This window comes from Chenopodium album, chromosome 14 (assembly GCF_948465745.1).
Source record: "Chenopodium album chromosome 14, dcCheAlbu1.1, whole genome shotgun sequence".
Classification (NCBI taxonomy): Eukaryota; Viridiplantae; Streptophyta; class Magnoliopsida; order Caryophyllales; family Amaranthaceae; genus Chenopodium; species Chenopodium album.
The window spans coordinates 2,787,760-2,809,614 of NC_137847.1; the positions used below are offsets into that span (position 1 = coordinate 2,787,760).

Here is a 21,855-nt window from a genome sequence, read left to right on the forward strand (position 1 = left end):
ACGCCCATGCATTTGGTGACAATGTGACATGCACAACCCCATCTAATTAATTACACTTACATAAATCACATGCAAGCACAGTCAACCAACTCGAATTATTACTTACTAATAATTCTAGATTTCTATTCTAATCAAATCATGCATTAATACTACGAGTATTATTTGAATTTATCTCTTCATTCTTCTCTTTCTCAGTGATCATGGCTTCCGCTTCTCTTGCCAATGAGTTCGTCAAGGGAAACATTCACGCTAATGGCGTCGCTGTTATTACTCTTGATCGTTCTAAAGCTCTCAACGCCATGACTCCAGGTCAATTTTCGCTCTCTCACATTTAATTTGTTCACCATGCTTGAAATGTACATTGACGTAACTTAGTTTGAGTGCATTTAGTCTTACTATACCCTTCTTATAACTATGTGGTCGGAAAGAAAATACTCCTTCCATCTCTAAAATAGTCTCATTCAAAGAATTGTAACTTTAATAACAACGAGTACTCATTGACATATTAGAAAATATTCACCTAAAGTATATATAGTTTAAAAATATCAACTTTTTACACATAATGGTTAGTTATACTAATTTTCAACGATTATATTGTTCAATGATGTACAATATATAGGAACCAAGGATGTATGATCTAATAAGAAGACTCGTATCATTGTTGTTATACATGTATGGACTATAGAGTGCTTAAGTAGAATATGTACATGTTAGTTGTACGTAGTTCTCTTAGGGTTTGAACACGAGGATTATTATATTGGCATGATTGTATCATTATTTTTATATAGCTAATTTCATAAAAATTGAACAATGGAAGGCTTGTTACTTTTTTTTTTTTGCTTCCATTAAGTTTTATTTAATTTGCTGCAGAAATGGACAATAAGTTCAAAAGCTTTCTAGATGAATGGGAAGAAGATCCAAGAGTGAAATGTGTTCTAGTAGAGAGTAGTTCACCTCGTTCGTTCTGTGCTGGTAATGATGCAAACACAATCCTTTTCTGTACCGAATTAGGGCCTGTTCACTTCAATTTAATTTCAGTTCAGTTCAGTTCAGCTCCAATCAGTTCAGTTCAGCTCTTAATTTCCTTCTCTCATAAAATATTCATTTAAGTTCTATTCACTTCAGTTCAGTTCAGTTCATTTCAATTCAACTCAATTTAGTAAATGTGAATTTCAATTCAACTCAATTTAGTAAATGTGAACAGTACTTGCCACCCTTTAACCGGCACATGATTTTGTGCAAAAAATTTGACTGGAAAATTTTCCAAGTGATTTGGGATGAAGGGAGTTCTGTTTTAGCATCTAACCTGAAGTATTATTCGATATCTAGGTGGTGATGTGAAGTATCTTACTGGAACTCAAAAATTATCAACTCAGATTGAGGTTTGTGCTTTTTTTTTTTTTTTTTTTTTTTTTATAAACAATTTATTTTATAGTATTAATTGTTATTGTTGAGGCCAACTTTACATTGGTTTGCAAATTATTTGTTCCTACTACTTCATTATCTGATTTTGAAACATATATATAGTCTTCAGGGTAGAGATATATGTTAAAGTGTGTATAATGTGTAGGCGAGGTCAAGTATATTAACTTTGAGGCCAATACTTTTCAATGTGCCACTCTTTAATCTGTAGTGCTACGCGCTGTCTAGCTATTAAGCTGATGCTACTATTATTTGATGATGTTATGAAGATCTAATATTGGTCTACCTCCTTTTGTTCAAGCTTTAATGTATCTTTTACCTGTATTGTTTGTATTGAAATTCTGTGCTCAATTTCACCTAGTAATTCATTTGTATCTCATGGTTTTTTTATGCTTAATCTCTTCAATTTATTGGCAGGTGTTCACGGCTGAGTATACTTTAATTTGCAAGATATCTGAATACAAAAAACCGTACATCAGCTTGATGAATGGCATAACTATGGGTATGGGTATTGGCTTATCATGCCATGGCCATTTCCGCGTTGTGACTGAGGTGCTGTCTTAATTTGTTAGCTCTTTGCTAACTTTTCTGAAGCTATTGCAGATTACATATATATACTGATCTTTCCTTGTATAATTGTAACAGAGGACTCTATTTGCTATGCCAGAAAATAGTATTGGTATGCTCCCTGATGTAGGGTTTTCGTACATTGCTGCAAACAGTCCAGGAGATGGATCAGTGGGTAAGCTAGGCCGTGTTTGGTGTTTCTCAACATGGCTAATGAAATTTAAGCACAATATGCATGTTGGAATGTAAGTCGGACATTATTATAATCTGTTTCTGTCATATCCTGCAGGTGCTTATCTTGGTATGACTGGTAAAAGAATATCTAATCCAGCTGATGCTTTATACGTTGGCCTAGGGACGCACTATGTGCCATCAAGTAACCTAGGTTCTCTAAAGGAGTCCTTGTTAGCATCCGCTTTGTACGTACATCCTTTCTTTGTATTCATCCAGCATCGGTGCTGTATTTAATTGTCAGGGAAATCATGGACTGATGCTATTGCATTATTTTACCATCATCTTCCATTTGTCGTTGCTGCTTATCATGTGTGTATTAATAAGCTGATTTTGGACAGTTCGGAGGGTCCTTACCAAGATGTTGCAGAGCTACTGTCAAAATACAGCAACCAGCCACATTCCGAGTCACAGCTGAAGTTGCTTTTGCCCTATATTGCTTCTACCTTCAATGCAAACAAGTCAGTAAGTGATATATTTGAGGAATTGAAAATGCATCAGCAGAGTTCTGATACCATAGGTAAAATGTTCATTGTGCATCCTAGTAAACTAATTATGCCTTTTGTATCAATGCCTTACAACACGACAGTGGTACAATCTGCAGTGGCTAGATGGGCCAAGGAGGCCTTGGAAGGGCTTGGGAAAGGCGCTCCATTCTCTCTGTGCTTAACACACAAGTATTATGCTAAAATTGCATCAGCTGTCAAAAGTAATGATGTTCATCTGTCAAATGTGAGTCTGAAGCTTCTCACTTACGTGGTCTGCTTATCCTATTAAGACTTTGCTCTCATTTTTGTTTTTTGCTTTCTATTTTTCCGTGCTTGATATGTAGGTTAGTGGAGTGATGAAACTGGAGTATAGAGTTATTCTTAGAGTTTCACTAAGAAAAGACGCTGCAGAAGGTGTCCGTGCTATTCTGGTGGACAAGGATCAGGTTTGTCTAATTTCCATTCAAATTATATTGCACAAACTGCACCTGTTATGCACAAGTACAGAACAAACTCATAACCTAGTAAATGCAACAACATTACTAAAGTGTCTTTTGTTATGCCTTGTTTTTGTTCGATTGCCTTGAATCTGATTCTTCGAGTGTACTAGTATGTTAAATTTACATAGCTGACATATATATTTTTTTTACTGCTGGCAGAATCCAAAGTGGAATCCATCTAGTGTGCAGGAAGTTGATATGCAAGAAGTTGAGGCACTTTTTGAGCCATTTGAGCCTAGCATTCCAGAATTGATGTTTAAGAGCTCTAAGTGGAATTCTTTTACAGCCAAACTTTGAGAGAAATAAGTATCCATATTACATATATCCAACAAAATTACAGTATTTTATCTTAATATAGCCATATAGGAGTAATATTCATATATTCTTGCAATGATTTGTTATGGTTACTTTCACAAAGGATTATCTATAAATAATTGTACATTTGTACAATTTGTACTCCATAAATAACCCATGTATCAACAATGGTAATGGGTGGTTTTGGATTTGATAACCCATGCATTGAATTATTGAAAGATTCCTAGTTAGTAATTGGAATCATCTCTTGCTTCTATTGGCTACTTCAACAAATTTTCAAAATGGTTATATAATTGTACCAAACTCATTCTCGAAACTTTATACACTTAGTGGTAGGTCTGTTATGTTTCCAAATCAACTTTAATAATCTCGGAAAACTCACGATGCAATTGACTAAGTGAATAACCTTCAAATTTGGACAATTCTCAACGATTCCAAACTCAAAAAATAGTTTTTCCGTAGACCCCAAGAGACTTGGGGACAAATATTATGGGCTTCAAATTTGACCTTTAGTAAACATTTTTGAACTAGACAAGATTAAAGGCCTGTTCTCTTCAGATTATTTTCAGTTCAGTTCAGCTCCAATAAGTTCAGTTCAGTTCTTAATTTCCTTCTCTCATAAAATATTCAGTTCAGTTCACTTCAGCTCCAATAAGTTTAGTTTAGTTCAGCTCAGTTCAGTCAATCAGAACAGGCCCTAAGCACTGAGTTGATTCCCAAGGCGTCCAATGGGTCTCGAGAAGCCTATTTGATGCCTCAAACTATATCATTCATGCCTCGTTTCATCCTTCGTTATCATATCTTAAAATACCTTGTAATTATAAATAATCCGTGTATGAGTGCATCAACAATCATAATGGACGTGTTTGGTTGTTTAGTAAGTAGTAACCCAATGATCGAAGCTTGAACCCGAAGCTGATCCTGATCCCGACTACTCGTAGAAACTAGAAAGTGAGAAGATCCGAATACATCCGACTCATATCCGATCCAAATGACCCGCAAAAAGAACCCTTACCCCCGAGGCCCCAACCATCAATAATCAATAATAACATAATACTAAAACAGACACCAGAAATGACATGTGTCATTTCTTGGTGCTGTTTTTCCCTCCAACAAAATCTTTTTATTTTTTATTTTTTATTTTTTATTTTTTTTAAATCTAGTGTCATTAATAACCTATTATAAGTTATACACAAAAAAATTCACCAAATCATATAACATAATAGTGATTATTTTGATTCATATACTTTCCATTTCTGTAATTAATATTTTTCATTGTATGTATGTAATTTTAGACTACTATCTAATGTAATTTTAAATAAATATAGAGTTTCTAAATGTTTAATATACAACCCTAAAGTAAAAGTAAATTAACTTGGATTAAAAATATACATCTAAAAGTAAAAAAAAAATATTTTCCAAGTTAAATTTATGCTAAATCAATAATAATGATAATAATAATTAAAGATTTTGGTGAATACGATGAGTAAAATATATATATTTTGTATTAGATTGTAGCTACTGAAGCAGAAGATATGACAAGAATTTTTTTTTTTTTCTTCTATAGGAGACGGAAAATGAATGAATCTACTTCTCTTATGTAATTATGTGGAGCAATATTCATTTATTTTTCAATTAATAAAATAAAATTATAAAAAAATACTAATAACTTAAAATATTATTCAAATTACATTCCTTTATTTTTGTATCGACCATTAGTAAATGAACTCTTTATTACTGATTGAATTATCTTTTTTTTTTTTCCAACGAAATTAATAATTAATAATTTGATTTATAAACCGTACATCGCAAGGGTACTGTGTTAGTTTTACGCTATATCTTACTATCTCATAAATCAAACTGAATACTATTTTACTATTGGACTACGGAGTAAAACACAAGGCTCTTTCCTCCTTGCTCAAAATTGAGGAATTGAGGTTCAAATTACAATATTGCGAGGAAAAGATTTAAGGCAAATTCAATCTTTTCCAGAAATTGAAATCCAGAGCACTTGCTAGGTAAATAATCTTCCATTGCTTAACTCTTTCGTGTTCAAACTGATTTTTTCATGCTTCAATTATTCATTGGCAAGCTCAAATCAAAGTTTAGATAAACTGTTTGGTAGTTTTTGGGGACTTGATTGTTTCTTATTAATTAGGTTTTCTATCTTCATCAATTTGGGTAATTCATTGAATTGTAATAGTATTACAGATTAAAGTATGCATTTTTCTAGAACTTGCTGATTACTGAATTATATTTTGTTTACTTGGTTATTAGGTATAGACTACAGTGAGTTGAAATTGGAAGAATTTCTGCAGCATTTAACTTTGTGACAATAAATTCTGGCGTTTTTTTTAAAAGCCATTGAAATAAAAATTAGAATAAGTATGTTCTGAGCGCAAATTACATGCTTCTATCATTTTTGAGCTCATTGAGGTAGTATATTGAGGTTTCGAATTAATATTTGGATGCTATAAGCCGCTAATCTTACATAATGATCTTGTATAGAGGAATCGAATAGGCGGGTACTATTGTATTTTGCACTTTTTTTCAACACCTTTAAACTCTGATTGATGTAGAAATGTTGGACTGATTAATGTTGATTAATAGTTTAATACCAGGTATTTGGCTTGATATATATGCAAACCATTTTGTGATCCTATTCATTGAAAGTTGAAGCGAATGACTCCAGATTTCAGTTGACGATTATTGAGTTACAAAATTTTGGATGGCTACTCCTAATTATTGGTGGGGTGTTGCCAAAAAATGTTTTACAGTTGGTATCATATCCCTAACTGTTTCTGACCAATTTGCATCTGTCTCACGAATTTCTGGACATTCTATGTCTCCTACATTCAATCCTGCACATAGTTATTTTAAAGGTAAGGAAACGTTTAATGATGAAGAAAATGCTTTTGATAGGTTTTTTAGGCGTGGCTAACTATACATCGATTGTTCTTTTGTAGACTATGTTTTGGTGGAGAAATTTTGCCTCAACAAGTACAACTTTTCACGTGGTGATGTTATAATTTTCTTGTGAGTCTCTCATAAAGCTTCTTGATTTGGTTGTCAAATTAAGTAACATGCTTGCTTCTTGCTGACATGATTGAAAACATAAATTTCATACAATCATCCTTACCGTTTTTGCAATTCAATATCTCCCTATATATGTTAGCTTCTGTGGCTGTCATTTTTAAGTTTGTTCCTAGTTACAATTCTAAGTAGAATTTTTATCAGTGCTGTCTGTATTCAACACCTTGGCATCTTTTCTAATGTTTTCGCGTTTGTTGTTGGAAAATATGCTAGGTCCCCAAGTAATCACAAGGAGAGACATGTGAAGAGGATCATTGCTATGCCTGGTGATTGGCTCAATCTGTCTGACTCACATGATACAGTGAAGATTCCTCAAGGCCATTGTTGGGTGGAGGGAGATGATGTAGCTTCCAGTGCTGATTCAAGATCTTCCGGTCCAGTAAGTGACTCCTTATTGAACTGAAACGCTTTAATCGATTTTTGGTTTGAAGTTATCACTTTGTATTCTGTCAAACCTCAACCTAGTGTCTGTTGGGAATTTTGTAAAACTGAAACCTGTGGGGCCCATGCTTAGAAACTTAGAAGTTAGAATGTAAGAATCGCAATGAGCATTGGGTTGGCATACTGCTGGGAGGATGTCGGTTTTTCCCATTTCCTTTCACATGTGAATATAATAGAAGCAAAGACTCAGGGAATATCATTCATTCGATGATCAATTCCTAAGCAACTTCGAGTTCTTTTCTTCACCTCCTCCATAACGACCCCCCAATTCAACCTGCATTGCTACTCCCCCTTTGCTTGCATATATCAGCTTATACATGTAAGATTTAACCCTTTCTGTTATCTGACCATTGTTTCCTTCCTCCTTCCTTCATGGGAGGACCAATGCCCCTCCTTGCCCCTAGTAGTGCTACCCCTTTTACTTTTTTGAACATCAAGTTACACCCTGATGTTTGTTGTCCCTAGACTTGGTGTGGTGGTGAGGTTTGTACTAAGAGGCTCTGCTTTGAAGTGGTAGTGGTGGTGAGACTGGTGAGGGTTTAATGATGGAGGGAACAAGATCTAGTTACAGATAGAATAATTATTGTTATTCCATATACATTGTACTCTATTGTTCATTCATTCAGTTCCATATATTCCCCAGCCCATTCCAGATATTATTGGCAAACTAAATACTACCTCGAATGTTTTGAACTTCATTGTATCTCTAGAACTTGAATATAAGCAATGACTTTATGCACTTGAAGTGATGCTTTTTTGAACATTGCTAGTTCTTATTATGTAGCATATGCAATGATAAATAATTTCATTGTATCCTATTTGTCAACGATAACAGAAATTTCCTGTATTGGCACATGTTTGGTCTTCATTTACCTTTTCACCATTGAAGAAGCCATGGATATATCCTGCTGACTTGGGAGAGAATTTTCTTTTCCTGAGTTTGAAATTGCTTTCTGATGCATCAAGCTATCAAAGGCATAACCTTGACAAGCTGGCATGAAAATAATTCTTTGTAATTTTATTTATTTTTTTTTTTCCCCTTCATCTGCAAGTAAATATCTCCTCAACACCTTATGAGCTAATATTTTGGGAAATTCAGTATTAGACTTAATGACTTTGGTGCATGGCGTAAAATCATTAAAATCACTATCCAAAATATTACTTATGTATTCAGCTCACATGTTTTAATGGTGGATGTTGTAATTAGCAATTTCTGATTGTCTTTTTCTTAAGAGTTAGCATTGAGCAAAGAGAAGTCGTACACTTCATTCCTATCATTCTGAACTGATATGTTTGCGACATGCCAACATCTAAATGTATGGAAATGGTTTTCATGTAGCAAGACAAGTTGTATCCAGTCTGACCTTAGAATTGTGCTTTCTTCCACAGGTTCCTCTAGGCTTAGCCCAAGGTAGAGTCACACACATTTTGTGGCCTCCTCATCGAATAGGCAAAGTCGAGAGAGTAGTTCCTCATCACAGGCTTGCATTGAGCTGACTAGGCAGATGTCCAGAATATGTCTACTCAGGATATGGTTACTAACAGGGGAATTCAGCTTATATTTCATTTTTTGGTTTTGGTGCAGTTTGTTGCTCTGGCAATTTTGGTAGTAACTAGAGGGGGAATTAGTTTTATAATTTTTCTGAAGGGAAGATAAAGCTCTGTTCATTGACTCTTTTCTTGTTCATCTTACTGAATTACAAACAGGACATGCACTTTTTCTCCTTGAATACAGAAGTATGATAGGCGTCCTGTATCTGCCTGTGATTGCAATTTTCTTTGTCCATTCGTTTAGAATTAAAATAAGCCCAGTTTGTGGGAACGCTCTTGATGTCCCCTCTTATGGAGTTTTAGGGATCCTCCTATTTTTTTTGAAAGCGGGATCCTCCTAAACTCTGCATAGATTATTTCACACTGAATAATGGTGCATAGTGCCATAGTTTCACTTAATTACATTTGGCTAGTTAACGAAGTTAACCTTACCACAGTGAATAACCTGGAGAACTTTGGACATATGAGACTCTCATTCAACTCTGGTTATAAAGTTTCATTGGTGTTAGTTACTACTGTCAAGATGATCATAACTTGGCTGAGTCCATTTTCGATGAGACCTTAGTAATGTGTTTACTTTGGGATGCTCCTTATGAGCCAAGTAAACACATTTGGCATCGGAGGGGTTTTTTTTTCATACACCATCCTCAAGACTAGCTAACGAATACTCTATCAAACTCATATAGACAATCCAACTTGCCTTTCAAAATTCAACAAATATAAAACATAAATGCAAGGTAAATGAGTTGAAGTTCATTTGTTTATTTATTGCATGATCCAAGAGAAAAGTAAACCTCATATATAAACTTAGCTCGATTAATAAACAAATTGCTCACGAACTAAGCTTGAATACAATCATTACTAGATAAATTGAGCTTGTATAGAATCTCAATTCAGTATGAAACTTACATTTGAGATTGGACTCACCTAAATAATCAACTCAGTCGAGTGAATAGTGCTTAACTTGTCTCGACTCATTAACACCCTTTCTTTAAAATACGCAAATTGCCAACTAAGCAAACTTCATTTTCAACGAGTTAGGCTCCCATGTCATATTGTCATCATTGCCCCGTAAAACAAACAGGGAACAACGATCAATGCATATATAACCTCCTTTTGCTCTCTTTCTCTCTCTTCTTTTCTCTTTCTCACACACAATTTTCATTTATTCATATTCCTTTCTAGTTCTACTTTTTTTTTTTTTTTCTTGCAAAAAAGCGTGCATTGCATTTGCAATTGCAAATTCACCCAGCAAACTTACCCCACATACAACTACTATAAAAGTACCAATTTATACGTTCATTTTCATCTCTTTGATTGATTTTTCTCTGCCTTTTTGTTCATCTGCAAAAGATTGATAATGGGAAGATTGTTTTTGATCACATTGGAAGGCCAGATTTATCGTTGCAAACATTGCCATACCCACCTGGGCCTCATGGATAATATCATGTCTAAGGTAAAATTATTACTGTATGAATTTTCTTTTTGATTTTATGAACATTTTAATCTGTTAATCTTTCATGGGTAGTTGCTAATTTGCGTTTTATGAATGCTGAAATCTAGAATTGTGGGATTTTCTTTGTGTTTGATTGATGGGTTTGTTGAATATGTTGTTACGTTGTGTTTGATTGGTTGGTTGGTTTCTTGTTCAGATTTTTATTATTATTGAAATGATTAGGGTTTCTTGTAATGATTTTGAATTTGTGATTGTTTTGAATGTTTTATTGCTTGAATTAGTTTGTTATGGTATGCATAATTGTGGGGTTTTCTTGAATCGAAAAGCGGTTCTTGGAACTTGGAAGTTGAGCTTATAAAAATGATGGGATAATGGGTGAAATATTTAAGCAATTTGGTGTAGACTGGACTATGAAGTAGTACTCCGTAGGAAATAATTCAATTTAAAAAAAAAAAAACACTTGTAATTTCATTATCTAGATTCTAGACTGTCCACTTTTAATTGATTTTGATATCAAATTATGATGTGTTTAGTTCAAGAATAGAAGTAATAAGCAAGGATGCTATATAGGTGGCCGAGGAGCATTTTCGATACAATTAGTGTAAGTTGACCTAGATGTTTATTGTTAAGAGGTTTTGATCAAGTTAATGGGATTTGATTCCGGTGATGCTTTGCAGCTTCTGTCAACTTATAAGGGTGTATATTATTATTGAAATAGTTTTTGTTACATGGAAACACTATGAAGCAAGTGTGGCAACAATTTGGGGAATCTTTTCTTTGGCTAATAAGTACGTTAAACCCATTTGTGATAGAAGTGTAACTACAGTAAGAAACTGATTGAATATTGAAGGCGTTGGCCTTTCAGGTATGACATGGAACTGCTTCTCACAGTTGCCTAGATAACTGTGTTATTAGGCATTAATGTGCAGGTGTTGGGTACGGGTATATATCTAAATATTAGGCAACCCAAGGCTGAAAATTGTTCAGATAGTGTTCTTAAACTAGGTACAGGTATGGGGATATGGCATTAATGAAACATATTTTTAATACTGAAAGAGTTTTGCATGTCTTTTCTCTCATTTTGAAAGAGTTTTGCATGGCTTTTTTCTCATTTTAGATTTACTTCTTTGCTAGCCCTAGTTATGATTCTCTTGAGCACATACCATGTGGTTTTCAAAATGCTTGAGGTGTTGGGGTAAAAATTTTAATGTCTGATAAAGGATTCCAAACTTTTGTTGAACTGTTGAGCATCTGACAAGGACACGTAAGATGAATTGAAGATTAGAATTAATACTGCAGAAAGATTTTCGAAGAGGAAATATTTTAAGTGTTATTAGGTAGAGAGTAAATTTTGTTTAAATACAGGCTAAAACTTATTTGATTTGTTATTGCAGTTGATCTGCCTATATTATCTTTCTTTAATTTAAAAATTTAAAATTGGGAGAAGGGGAGAGGGAGTGGGGAAAGGTTTAAGACTGTAAGAGCCACAAAGGTCAATGGTATCAGTGTATGCCATTCTCCGTAAACATTACACGAGCTGCCAGTTAATTACTTTGCTCAGAACTATTTCTCCAATTACACATTGGAAGCTTCTTGCTGGCCAGTGATCCCCAGCTGCTAAAAATGGCTTGGAGTGAAATCTTCGTATTTATAAAACCTTTGTTCTGCACTTTAGATCCTTTAGTATTGTATTTGAAAGTGGCAAATTTGTTACATACGTTGTTCGCGAAGGTCATAATTGAATTCTGTGAATGATATCAAACATCAGTGCTATAAAACATCAAATCTCTTCCCAACATGTTACTGAAGCAACTTTTTGTTGTGAATCTTAATGGAGGGTGTGATCCTGTTCTATACTGTTAGTACTCCAGTGTCTTGACAATTCTGCACCCAATTTTTAATCTTCAAGCATCAATAGGATGTTACCAGGCTGAATTAGTAGTCTTTATGCTCTAAGGAATACCATTGGACACCTATGCTCAAAAGTCAAAGTTCATGGGTTTTGTTGGGCTTTGTGTTTGTTTGCCAAAAAAGTATAAGGGAATAAAGGATGAGCAATAAAAGTTGGAATAATTCAACTATGGTAGCTCATATAGATTGTGTTGCAAATGAGGAGGAAAGGATTCTGTAGGGTCTTACATAAACATTATTGCATGTTTTTGATTAAGCTGGTCCATATACAAGCTTCACTATCAGTGATTGAGGGTTTGACTTTCAATGACATGCATTATTGATGTATCCCTCAGTGAACCCTGTGCCTTCTTGTCTTGTATCAATGTAAAATATTATAACCAAAAAATATTCCTACTGTTTCACATTCAAGTCTTAGAGTGTGTATGCTTATCATTTATCAGTGTCCATAAATATTCAAAAGCAGGCTGGTTGAAACATCAATTGAAAATGGTCAGAAACACCTTTCTCCAGGTTTTTATTGTTGTTAAAATAATAATAATAATAAAGCTGTAGCCCTTATACATGTAATGTTCAAGCAGATCATGATCATCGAAGAGAATACCATGCTGTTGATTTTTGAGGCTTGTTGTTTATTGCCTTCATTCTTTTAAGAGCCCTTTTTGCAAATATAGTTGTCCTCTAACAAGTGTTGGTTTTAAACGTTAGTGCAAAAGATTAATTCTTCACATCATTATATCAATCATATGTTGCCCTTCCTCTAATGCAATTACTGTACATTTTTTAGAAGGAATATCAGTAACAATGACTCAAATTGGAAAATTCGCCCAATTGGATTATACTAATATTTAGAATCATTAAACCTCTTGGAATGGTAAATAATTAATCTGCCTGCATGACTTTCTATACACAAATTTGGTTTTCATCATCTAAATTGCCAGAGGCCAATTAGGATTTTGACGGTGTTTGGTTCTTACATTTTATGTTTCTTCTTTATTTCTTTTCTAGATTGAGAACATCATTATCTAACAAAATGCACTTCCTCTGTTTCAGTCATTTCACAGCAGTCATGGCAAGGCTTATCTTTTTGATAATATGTAAGTAAATCTTCATTCCTAACTACTCATCTCTTTTAATGATGGTTTATCCCTTGCCAGTTATAGCATAGTTAGAGGCAGAGATAGCGTGTTCCTTTGCAGATTATGAAAGGAACTTACTAACTCATGAACGAATACCCTGAGTTGATAGTATGAATTGATAGTCTCTGGGATCATAAAATTAGGAATAACATTTGAGTATGAGTCAAAATTACGTGTTTAAACTCCGAATAATTCAAACTTCTCGAGTTGGATTGCAATGGAATGAATCATGTTTCACACCTTTCACCATAAATGTCCTTTACTTTTAGTGTGTGGCGAAAGGCCAATTAGTTCCTTTAGGTTCCAAGGGTATAATAAGAACCTATTTGCGTTTAGGGGTAATGGTAATTTTGCGGATAAGGCTCATTCTGTGCAGATGATTTGTTAGAGGTATCTGGCCATCTGGGTATGATATGCCATGGTAAGTGATAAAGTTCCAAGTATCATCACAAAGCATTTCAATGGTATTTAAACCATTTTTATATTATACTTGTGACTTTATTTTTATTTTTTTGATATTATTTTATGGCTAGAAATAATGCTGTTTTGTGATTGTTCCTTGATCCAGTGTGAATGTCACTGTTGGGGAGAAAGAAGAGCGTCTGATGCTGACAGGACTGCACACAGTGGTAGACATATTCTGTGTTGGATGTGGCTCCCTTGTTGGATGGAAATATGTAAAATAACCTTCTTTGAAACATTTTAACATTTTGTTTCGGCAGTTTCATCCACAAGCAATCATCATCGAAATAATACTTATTGCAGGAGGCTGCATACGAGAAGAGTCAGAAGTACAAGGAAGGAAAATTTGTACTAGAGAGGTCTGTATATTACTTTAGACTTCAAAGCTTGTTGTGTTCTTCATAGACTATTGTTTGCTTCATTCCACAATCGCATGCTTTTGGACGAATCGCTCCATGAGTTCATGTATGATAAAATATGAAAGCATGTGATTGACAGTTGCAAGCAATAGGTAGTCTCAAACTATAAAACTGTGACATGCAAATATTGCATTTTTATCTCAACCATAAATCCTCCTAATTCCCAAGTTCCCCAAAGTGCACTCTTGTTAATTTCATTAGTCTCAAAATGCCCTAATCACATATATGAAGTAGGCCTCCAAATAATAGCTTTCTGCTGCTGTGTTCCATTATAATCTTTGATCAATTCATGATATTTGATTTTCTAATTGAACAGATACCAGGTACTGGGTCCTAACGGAAATGGATATATACCCGCACAGGTACCTCAGGTCTTGAGTGACACAGATAACACAGATAACACTGATGAAGGTTAAGCTCATTCAACTGGAGTACATGACTCATCTGTGTGTACATTCTTTAAACCATATCATAGCGATCTCATTAATTGATGATAGTCTGTAATCTCTTGTACTTCATAGTACTTAATATCGTTAGGGTGGGTAATTCTTGAATGCAGTAGAGTAGCCGCTGCTATGTTGTTTTTGGTGATTAGCAGCCAATTGATTTTGGCACAATTTTAGTGCCCTTCTCTTCTGTATCACAGAGTCACAGGAGTATTATTTTTGCTATGTGAGCAAATAACATGTTAATTTCAAGATTTTGGCAATTTTTCATTGACTTGGGCTTTTCTTTGAAGTGCTGCATGCACATTCAAGATGTAGAAGTTCAACATAAAAATCGAGAATCTTGATCTTCAACTTCTTTTGGCTTTGTGTTTGCCATACTCGTATATATTAAGGACCCTTTGGACTTTGATTTAGTTGAATGACAATTTGTGACCTCTCCACCTTTCAGATGTGACCTCTCTAGTAATTTAAGGAGGATTTGAGGCACACATACACAATCCCTAAAAGAGTTGTATCTCCCTTTGTTCATCAGTCATCATATAACAGTATCTTGCTGATGATTATGACTCATTAATTAGGATTGTTTTTAGTTGTCCATTCCTTAGTTCATACAAATAGGAATATATACATGTAAATTTGGAGGTGTAAATTAAGGGTTGTTGGTTTATGAATATGAATAAATTCAAAGATACATTTTTCGCTCAAATTTTGGCTGAAAGAGAAATCCCCTTAGAGCTCTTATACCTCAATTCTGGAATACAAGGCTCAAATGGCTCAAACATAGCCTCTACTTCCTGCATGTCAACTTCCTTGACACTAGACGGCTTCCATTTTGGATTCTGTCAGCAGCCATGTAAATTCAACAACAAAGGTTATAAGTATAGCTGTTAGAATAGATGCAAGAAATTACAGACAAAACAAATTGTCAAACAAGAACATGACTGGACCCCTTGTAGCATCACTATAAGTGCCACTGCACATTCGATAAGCATGCAAAAAAATTATGCCACACCAAAGAGCCCTTTGTAATGCTGTTGCATTTAACTAGATGTGAATTTGCTGTACATAAATTAGACAGACCTGATCATTGTCAACCAAAAGAGCATGGACACCTTCGATGAAATCTTTTCTTAGCGAAGATCTTATAATAATTCTATACTCCAGTTTCATTACTCCAATCACCTAGATTTTTAGCGGGACATGAGCAAAGAAAGGGAAACGAATTTTGAAGGGGATATGTATGTAAAATTGACAGAAGGGAATTAAAATGAGAAACTTCTGACTCACAGTAGACAGATGAGCATCATTATTTTTGACAGCTGATGCAACTTTGGCATAATGTCTATGCGTTAAGCAAAGAGAGAATGGAGCCCCTTTGCTAAGCCCTTTCAAGGCCTCCTTGGCTCATCCAGCCACTGCAGAACAAACCACGATTGTAAGAGTGTGATCGAAAAGGCATAACAGATATACAAGGCAGCACAATGAACATTGACCTCTAGACATAACTACAGAATAGTGGGTAGCTTACCTATGTCGTCAGAACTCTGCTGATGCCTTTTCAATTCCTCAAATATCTCACTTACTGACTTGTTCGCTTTGAAGGCAGAAGCAATGTAGGGCAAAAGAAGCTTCAGTTGTGGCTCAGAATGTGGCTTGATGCTGCATTTTGACAGTATTGCTGCAACATCCTGGTAAGGATCCTCTGAACTGTCCAAATTCGGCTTATTAGAACTGTAATGCAGACATAATAATGCAGCAACGTATAGCTCAAGTCCATTCTTATAATTTCATGACTTGCTGACAATCAAATACAACACCTAAACTGGATGAACAAAAAGAAAGGATGTACATACAAAGCGGATGCCAACAAAGACTTCTTCAAAGATCCAAGGTTACTTGATGGCACAACCGCACAAAGTACGTCCCTAGGCCAATGTATAAAGCATCAGCCGGATTAGATATTCTTTTACCAGTCATACCAAGATAAGCACCTGCAGAATGAAAAGATTAAGGCCGGCAGTCATAGAGTAAGAGTAGATCCAATAAGAAGCAGATACAACAATAACATATTAGGCCGTGTTGAGAGACAACAAAAATTAAACGCGGCCTTTTCATTTTCTTTTCATCATACGGTCCTAAGGTCAGGCTAGCTTACCCACTGACCCATCTCCTGGACTGTTTGGTGCTATGTACGAAAACCCTACATCAGGAAACACACCAATACAATTTTCTGGCATAGCTATAAGAGTCCTCTATTACAATTATATTAGGAAAGATCAGAATGTATTCTGCAATAATGACTTCAGAAAAATTACTAAAGAGTTCACAAATTATAGCAGCACCTCAGTCACAACACGGTATTGGCCATGGGCAGATAAGGCAAGACCCAAACCCATAGTTATGCCGTCCATCAAGCTAATGTACGGTTTTTTGTAATCGGATATCTTACATATCAAAGTATACCCCGCCGTGAATACCTATCAATAGACTCAAGGCAACAAGCACAACAAGCATAAGGATAGAATAAACAGTGGAGCTTAAGCACAAAAAAATAAATAATACACGCATATGTAAAACATACTGACCAATATTATTATCTCAATACATCCCCAAAGAATAGTAGCACCAATTTAATATTAAACCTTTAGTAACATAACATATTAACATAGATATACTACTATACTAGATATACTTGGCAATTAATTTGCACTGGATCTTAGTCTTATGTGACCATGAAAGTACTCGTACTTGTTTATTTGTTATCTAGCATATTAATTCCAAATAATTTGTCAAGTTTTTGAAATCGCTTAATTCCTAGCCACATACAAGTCCGGTTTAGTTTCATTCTAGCTAAAACCAATTGATAATAGGTGGAGTGGATATACTGGTCTTATATGTTAATTTTTCTTCCCCGTTTTACTTAAATATGAGGCAACATTTCATCTCACTTTTGCACTATTTTTGGTCACATTTGCACCAATTCCAATCCATGTGGTAGTTTCTACAATTCTCTACACATCAAACTTAACATTAAACGTAGTATCACTTGCGAAATTTTTCACTCTATTGGCAATTATATAATTTATACTTCCTCCATTTTTTTTCAATTGCATCACTTTCCTAAAATATTTAGACTCTCATTTTAATGTGACTTTTCTGACCTCAACAATAACACTCATCATCGAATAAATTAACCTAAATAATACACACACAAACCTCGAACAGAGCTTATAAATTTTGAATTCCAGCAATATACTTCACATCACCACCTAAAGATCAAGTTAAAAATACAATGGAAACATCAGATGCTAAAATACTAGTACAAAATAAAGTTGGATTTGAGTTAACATGAATTACCAGCACAAAATGAACGAGGTGTACTACTACTCTCTACTAAAACACATTTCACGTTTGGGTCCACCTCCCAGGCATCAAGTAAGCTTTTCAACTTAATTTCCATATCTGCACCAAACTAACTAAATATATAACAGTTAGTGGAACCAAAAAAAAAAAAAAAAAAAAAAAAAAAAAAAAAAAAAAAAAAAAAACACCCTCCATATATTGTACTCTATTAAATTTGGGCACGAACAAGGTTATACATGCCCATATGTCATGCCATCGTGTCTCATACTCAAGCAGATAAAAATCGTGTTTGTTGAACACTTGTGATCTATTACAAATAAGAAATAAGGCTCTTTATTTTGTTTTAAAATGAGTAGGCCGAAACATAGGCCACCTATATAATGGGCTCATGTCAAATTTTAAAAATAATGTTCATAATGGTCCATCACTATGTCTCTTATATTGTGCAAGACTTATTACAGGCTGTCAAAGTTATGTCGACTCACCCCATGTTGATCTCAATTAATTTTATTCTTTCTTCGTTTTCTTATAGTTGGAACACTTTCTTATAATAAAATTATAACAATAGTGCAACACATTATTTAAAACTCATGGCCCCACTTGATTATACTCATAACAACCTCTTAACCCCATTTTAAGTGTATTATATCATGTGAGGTCCACTTTTCTTAAATACTGCGATAAGTGTGGGTTGCAAGTATAAAGAATCAAAAGAATAGTCCTTATGATGTACTTCATATATGATAAGAAGGTTAACATTAAAAAAGCTCAAATTGAAAAGCAATTAATAAAGAACGATTTGCCAAATTGGTGTTAATAAATAAATAAATTATTAAAATAGTGTTCACTTAAAAATATTTCTCAAACTAGTGTTCATGTAGGTTTGGAAATTACAAAGCTAGGAGTTAATATTGCTTCGTTTTAAAAGTCTAAATATAATTAAAAATTAGAGTCTCTAAACTAGTTCTCTTTTTTTCTTTGACGGGCAAAACTAGTTCTCTTAGGTTAAAATTTACTATTGTTATAGACGTTGATGGTAGATGCTATCGGGAAGGAAGCATAGTCAATCTTTGACATCACTATAATCAGGTGTGTTTTTCTTCTTTTCTAATTAAAATTCAACTGAAATTTATGTGAGCTTACATAAAAAGTAGATTAAAGTTTAACGGAATAATGTAAATTGGTTAAATTTAACCTAATTATGAAAAATTATTCGACTTAAGGTAGGTGAATTAGACTTTGCAATTGAATATATTGTGTGATAAAAAATGATATATATTATTCTAATGAGGAATTGAGGGTGATAAAAAATGATACTATATTGTGTTCTTTTATTTAGCTAGTATGACATGTTTTGAGTTATTTTGTAATAAAGTAATACTATCTCCAAATTGATATTGCATTGTAGAACTACTCCCTCTGTTTTTAAATACTTAGCTTGCTCCATTTTTCTTGGGCACGCATGCCAATGCTAACCTTTGATTAATAATATTTTTAATTATTAATAAGTATAAATTCTAACAATTGAAAATTAATAATCTATTCATCGAAACGATTCCAACAAATACCCACAAGACTATATTTTTTCTTATGTATAAATTACAAACATTAGTCAAAGCAGGTAAAAAAAAAAGTGCAAAAATAGAAATGGAGCAAGTATTTAAATACGGAGGGAGTAACAGTTATTTTCAAGAATGGTGATTGAGTGCCTTGATGATTTAAATCCAATTAAATAATGCATCATGTTATATATACGTTTTTTGACAAGGTTATATCCATAACAAAAATGCTAGAAAATTTTAAACATTTATATTACTTTGTATTCATAATCCATACTCTAGTCAAGATACCGTAAGCGTTAAAAATAAAGAATTTGATGGTATATGCATATATTTGGATTGTATTAGCCATTAATTTTTAATTCATAGCTTTGTAATTTCCGAACCTATATGGACACTACTTTGAGAAATATTTTTAAGTGAACACTATTTTAGTAATTTATTTACTTTTTAACACCAATTGGGCAAATCGTTCATTAATAACTAACCTCTATCAATAATCATCTAACTAGATGGTAAACAATTAGAGAAAAACAAAGCTAAATAGAAGCTAAGGAAAATAAACTTGACCTAAAGTCATGGCGTTGAGAGCTCTAGGACGATCAAGAGTAATAACAGCGACGCCGTTAGGATGAACGTTACCCTTAACGAACTCCTTGGCAACAGAAATGGAAGCCATTATTAAGAAGCTAATGAATTAAAGAAGATTATTGTTTTAACTTGAAATCGAGATAAAAAAAAAAAACGTGTTACGGAGTAGGGTTTATATTTGTAACCAAAATATGTAGCATGCAATAACCAATAACGATTAACGAGTAGATAATTATACAGTTAACATCATCATTAGTTAAAGCAACTACGTTTAAGGAACACTAATAATTACCAATAACTTTCTGTATGAAGAGTGAGCATTGAAATATATCATCATAAAAGATGAAATTCTGAAAACTCTGAAATACAACGTAGATACGTAAAAACAAAGTATTAATTAGGCATAAATTATACTCCCTCCGTCCCTTTTGTTTGTCACATTTGAAGGAAAATCACGGAAATTAAGGTAGAGAATGGGAAAGTGAAATTCTCAACTAATAAAGTAATAAAAATGCATGAGAAAGAGACATTTCTAATTAAAAAGGTAGATAAAGTACATAGAAAAGAGAAATTGAGATATTCAAGAGTGTAAAACATTAAATTAGTCAAAAATTGGCACAATTTTTATAGCAAATGTTAGGGTAAAATTGGAAGAGGACTTAATAAGGAGGAAAAAAAAATAAGGTTACAAAAATCTTTTTAGGTATCTTAATCATTAGGAAAATATGTAGGGTAACATTTAAGGGCACCCAAAATGGCAAAAGTGACAAACAAAAGGGGACGGAAGGAGTATTTTAAATAATCAAATAGGGAAAAGACACCAAAAGAAGGTATTCCCTCAATTTCATAATAATCACAACACTTTAACTGGTATGCATATCAATCCACAACTTTAACCATTAATATTTGTAAATATATATTACTTCGTATTAAGAAGTATAAAAGGTTAATATAATAAAAATATACATAAAGACTAATCCAAATAAAATTTATATGGCAATATATGTTTTTATATATATTGGTAAAAAGTATGGTCAAAGTAAGCATATAAATAGTGTAAAAGTCAAACTGTTGCGATTATTACAAAACGGATGAAATACAACACTGTAAATTTTAAGATACAACAGCTTGTACCTTACTCGGTACAGACAAAAAGCACGGAAAGAACATGTAGCTGTTTTTTAAAGAACATATAGTAGTTTTATAAAGAACATCCAATTTTATGTTTTTTTTTAGTATATCTAAGGAACAACTATAATATTAATAAAGAACATGAAAATATTATGTAATGAACATTATTTAAATATATCTACCATAATTTTAAGACAAAATTCAATGAACATTTCACAATAAGTAATGAACATTATATTACAAATAAAAGTTCATCACACTGACAATCAAAGAACATGGACTTATGTTCTTTTCACTTTTTTTGGTGCAAATATGTTCTTTTTACTTTAGGTATATGTTGTTTACTATATAATAGTATGTTTTTTTCCCTACAGTTGTATATTCTTTACATTTGTATAATACTATAATATGTTCTTTTTGCGAAACGGTGGTACGATGCAAGGTACCCACGCCTGTAGGAACCACACATTGGTACAACACATGACACTAATGGTCTTGAGTTTGTGTAATAGACTGTTGCGATTATTACAAAACTGATGGAGTACAACACGTGACGCTAATGGTCTTGAGTTTGAGTGATAGATTGTTGCAATTATTACAAAACGGATGGAGTACAACACATGACGCTAATGGTCTTGAGGTTGAGTAATAGACTGCTGCGATTATTAAGAATTGATATATAGTTTATGAATAATGTAAAAGTCAAACTGTTACAATTTTTAAGAATCGGTAGTTTATTCTCAAGGACGAGGAGGGCACAAATCAAC

At 33.6% G+C, this 21,855-nt stretch overlaps 3 protein-coding genes and 1 pseudogene across 4 annotated transcripts; 3 read left to right on the forward strand and 1 right to left on the reverse strand.

Moving 5' to 3' along the window:
- Window positions 1-166: 166 nt before the first annotated feature.
- LOC145578554 (3-hydroxyisobutyryl-CoA hydrolase-like protein 3, mitochondrial) lies at window positions 167-3,716 on the forward strand. The gene is made up of 10 exons (XM_081635856.1): window positions 167-309; window positions 871-972; window positions 1,330-1,382; window positions 1,840-1,974; window positions 2,068-2,164; window positions 2,279-2,408; window positions 2,562-2,740; window positions 2,825-2,952; window positions 3,053-3,154; window positions 3,368-3,716. The coding sequence occupies exons 1-10, from the start codon at window positions 201-203 to the stop codon at window positions 3,503-3,505; spliced, it is 1,173 nt and encodes a 390-aa protein (XP_081491982.1). The 5' UTR covers window positions 167-200; the 3' UTR covers window positions 3,506-3,716.
- A 1,692-nt stretch (window positions 3,717-5,408) lies between these two features.
- LOC145578555 (uncharacterized) lies at window positions 5,409-8,792 on the forward strand. Of its 2 annotated transcripts, none has more exons than XM_081635857.1 (5): window positions 5,409-5,541; window positions 6,134-6,405; window positions 6,490-6,559; window positions 6,830-6,995; window positions 8,447-8,792. In XM_081635857.1, the coding sequence occupies exons 2-5, from the start codon at window positions 6,252-6,254 to the stop codon at window positions 8,552-8,554; spliced, it is 498 nt and encodes a 165-aa protein (XP_081491983.1). In that variant the 5' UTR covers window positions 5,409-5,541; window positions 6,134-6,251; the 3' UTR covers window positions 8,555-8,792. The 2 variants fall into 2 exon arrangements, with proteins under 2 accessions (XP_081491983.1, XP_081491984.1); XM_081635858.1 differs by having other exon boundaries at window positions 5,412-5,541; window positions 6,145-6,405.
- Window positions 8,793-9,689: 897 nt separating this feature from the next.
- On the forward strand, window positions 9,690-14,683 carry LOC145578556 (protein yippee-like At3g08990). Its single transcript, XM_081635859.1, has 5 exons — window positions 9,690-10,064; window positions 13,029-13,072; window positions 13,683-13,791; window positions 13,880-13,935; window positions 14,312-14,683. Exons 1-5 carry the CDS (start codon window positions 9,969-9,971, stop codon window positions 14,409-14,411), a joined length of 405 nt encoding a protein of 134 aa, XP_081491985.1. The 5' UTR covers window positions 9,690-9,968; the 3' UTR covers window positions 14,412-14,683.
- A 410-nt stretch (window positions 14,684-15,093) lies between these two features.
- Window positions 15,094-20,045, reverse strand: LOC145579715 (3-hydroxyisobutyryl-CoA hydrolase-like protein 3, mitochondrial; annotated as a pseudogene).
- Window positions 20,046-21,855: the final 1,810 nt, after the last annotated feature.